The sequence below is a fragment of the Lepidothrix coronata genome, unplaced genomic scaffold (assembly GCF_001604755.1).
Source record: "Lepidothrix coronata isolate B3197 unplaced genomic scaffold, Lepidothrix_coronata-1.0 Scaffold198, whole genome shotgun sequence".
Taxonomy (NCBI): domain Eukaryota; kingdom Metazoa; phylum Chordata; class Aves; order Passeriformes; family Pipridae; genus Lepidothrix; species Lepidothrix coronata.
Window position 1 is genome coordinate 33,052 of NW_016690378.1, and position 1,524 is coordinate 34,575.

Below are 1,524 nucleotides of genomic sequence, written 5' to 3' on the forward strand. Positions count from 1 at the left end.
GCTGCCTTCTGGCTGGAGAGAGGCTTTGGACAAGGGCCTGGAGTGACAGGACAAGGGGGAATGGCTTTAACCTAAAAGAGGCTTGATCCAGACTGGGATTTTGGGGAGAAATCCCTCCCTGTGAGAGGGGAGGCACAGGTTGCCCAGAGAAGCTGTGGCTGCCCCATCCCTGGAAGTGTCCAAGGCCAGGTTGGAGCAACCTGGGCTAGTGGAAGGTGTCCCTGCCCAGGGCAGGGGGTGGGACAAGATGGTCTTTAGGGTCTCTTTCAAACCAGACCATTCCATGACTCTGGATCCATCCTGCCTGCACTGATGATGGTCCAACACACACGTCTCTTGCCCTCTCAGTGATGGGAGCAGTTGACTCCAGAGCTCTGTGTGTAACAAACACGAAATTAATTGAATTTAATCAGCTTCTGGGCTTATTTCTTTATCATTAGCACCAGAAAGGTGGGACCCAACCTGATTCCCAGTGATGGGAAGCTGGAGAACAGAGTCTCCTACTTTTTTCCCCCCCTGTGCTTTGGGACTTTGAAGCCTCATGTGCCTTAAGGAGTTGAGAGAAGCAAAGCTGAAGGTGGAATAAACTGCCTGGATTCTAGAGAGCTGAAAAACTCAGACTTCTGAAGCTGTAATGCTTTTTTTTTTTTTTTTAATCTTCCTCTGCTTATATTTATATTCCCAGAGTGGGGTTTAGCTCTGGGAATGCAGAGTTCCTGTGGCCCTGCTTCAGAACTCCCCTGCTTTTTGTGGGTACCACTTTGGTCATGGAATTGAGTTGGGTTGAGTTGAATTGAATTGAGTTGAATTAAGTTGAATTGAATTTACACCCTGCTCATTGGTGGCACCTCACTGATCCTGTAAGTTAAATTTACAGGGTGTTGCAGTGACATTTGAGCACTGTTTGCTGAGGGCTGATCAAACACTGCCTCGCAGAACTTCCCGCTGCGAGCTGGAATTTCCCTCTCTTACTACAACTCACTGTGATGTTTTGACTGATGGGTGTGTTTGTCCTTCGCAGATCACAATGAAGATGGTGCCAAAAATGCTGTCCCCCCTGGTCAAAGACTGGGCCCCTGATGCCTTTGTGATCTCCTTCAAGCTGGAAACGGATCCCCAGATCCTGATCGACAAATCCCGGCAGGCTCTGGAGAAGTACCGGCACCAGGTGGTGGTGGCCAATGTCCTGGAATCCCGCAGGACCTCTGTCATCATCGTCACCAGCGACTCACAGACCCCCCTGTCCCTCTCTGAGGAGGAACTAGCACAAGGCATGGAGATAGAGGAGAAAATTGTGAGTTACCTGCAGGGGCAGCACACGGCCTTCATAGAGAGGAAAGGCTGAGGAGCAGCTGGGAATTGTGCTGGAGAGGAACTGGAATGATTCCCTGGAGTGATTCCCTGTCCAGGTAAATAAACCAAACCTCCAGGACGCTCTGGAGGCCCATCCAAAACTGTGTCACTTCCCCACAGCTTGGCCACGATTTGTCATGGCTTCGGGAAAGAGAAATAACACGGAAGTGA

At 50.2% G+C, this 1,524-nt stretch overlaps 1 protein-coding gene across 1 annotated transcript in view; it reads left to right on the forward strand.

Annotated features, from left to right (window-relative positions):
- PPCS (phosphopantothenoylcysteine synthetase) overlaps window positions 1-1,454 on the forward strand; it is a 4,751-nt gene extending 3,297 nt beyond the window's left edge. Inside the window, exon 3 of the mRNA XM_017832026.1 lies at window positions 1,022-1,454. Coding sequence (XP_017687515.1) covers window positions 1,022-1,345 — 324 coding nt within the window. The 3' untranslated portion in view covers window positions 1,346-1,454. The remainder of the gene's footprint in view (window positions 1-1,021) is intronic.
- The last annotated feature ends 70 nt before the right edge of the window (window positions 1,455-1,524 follow it).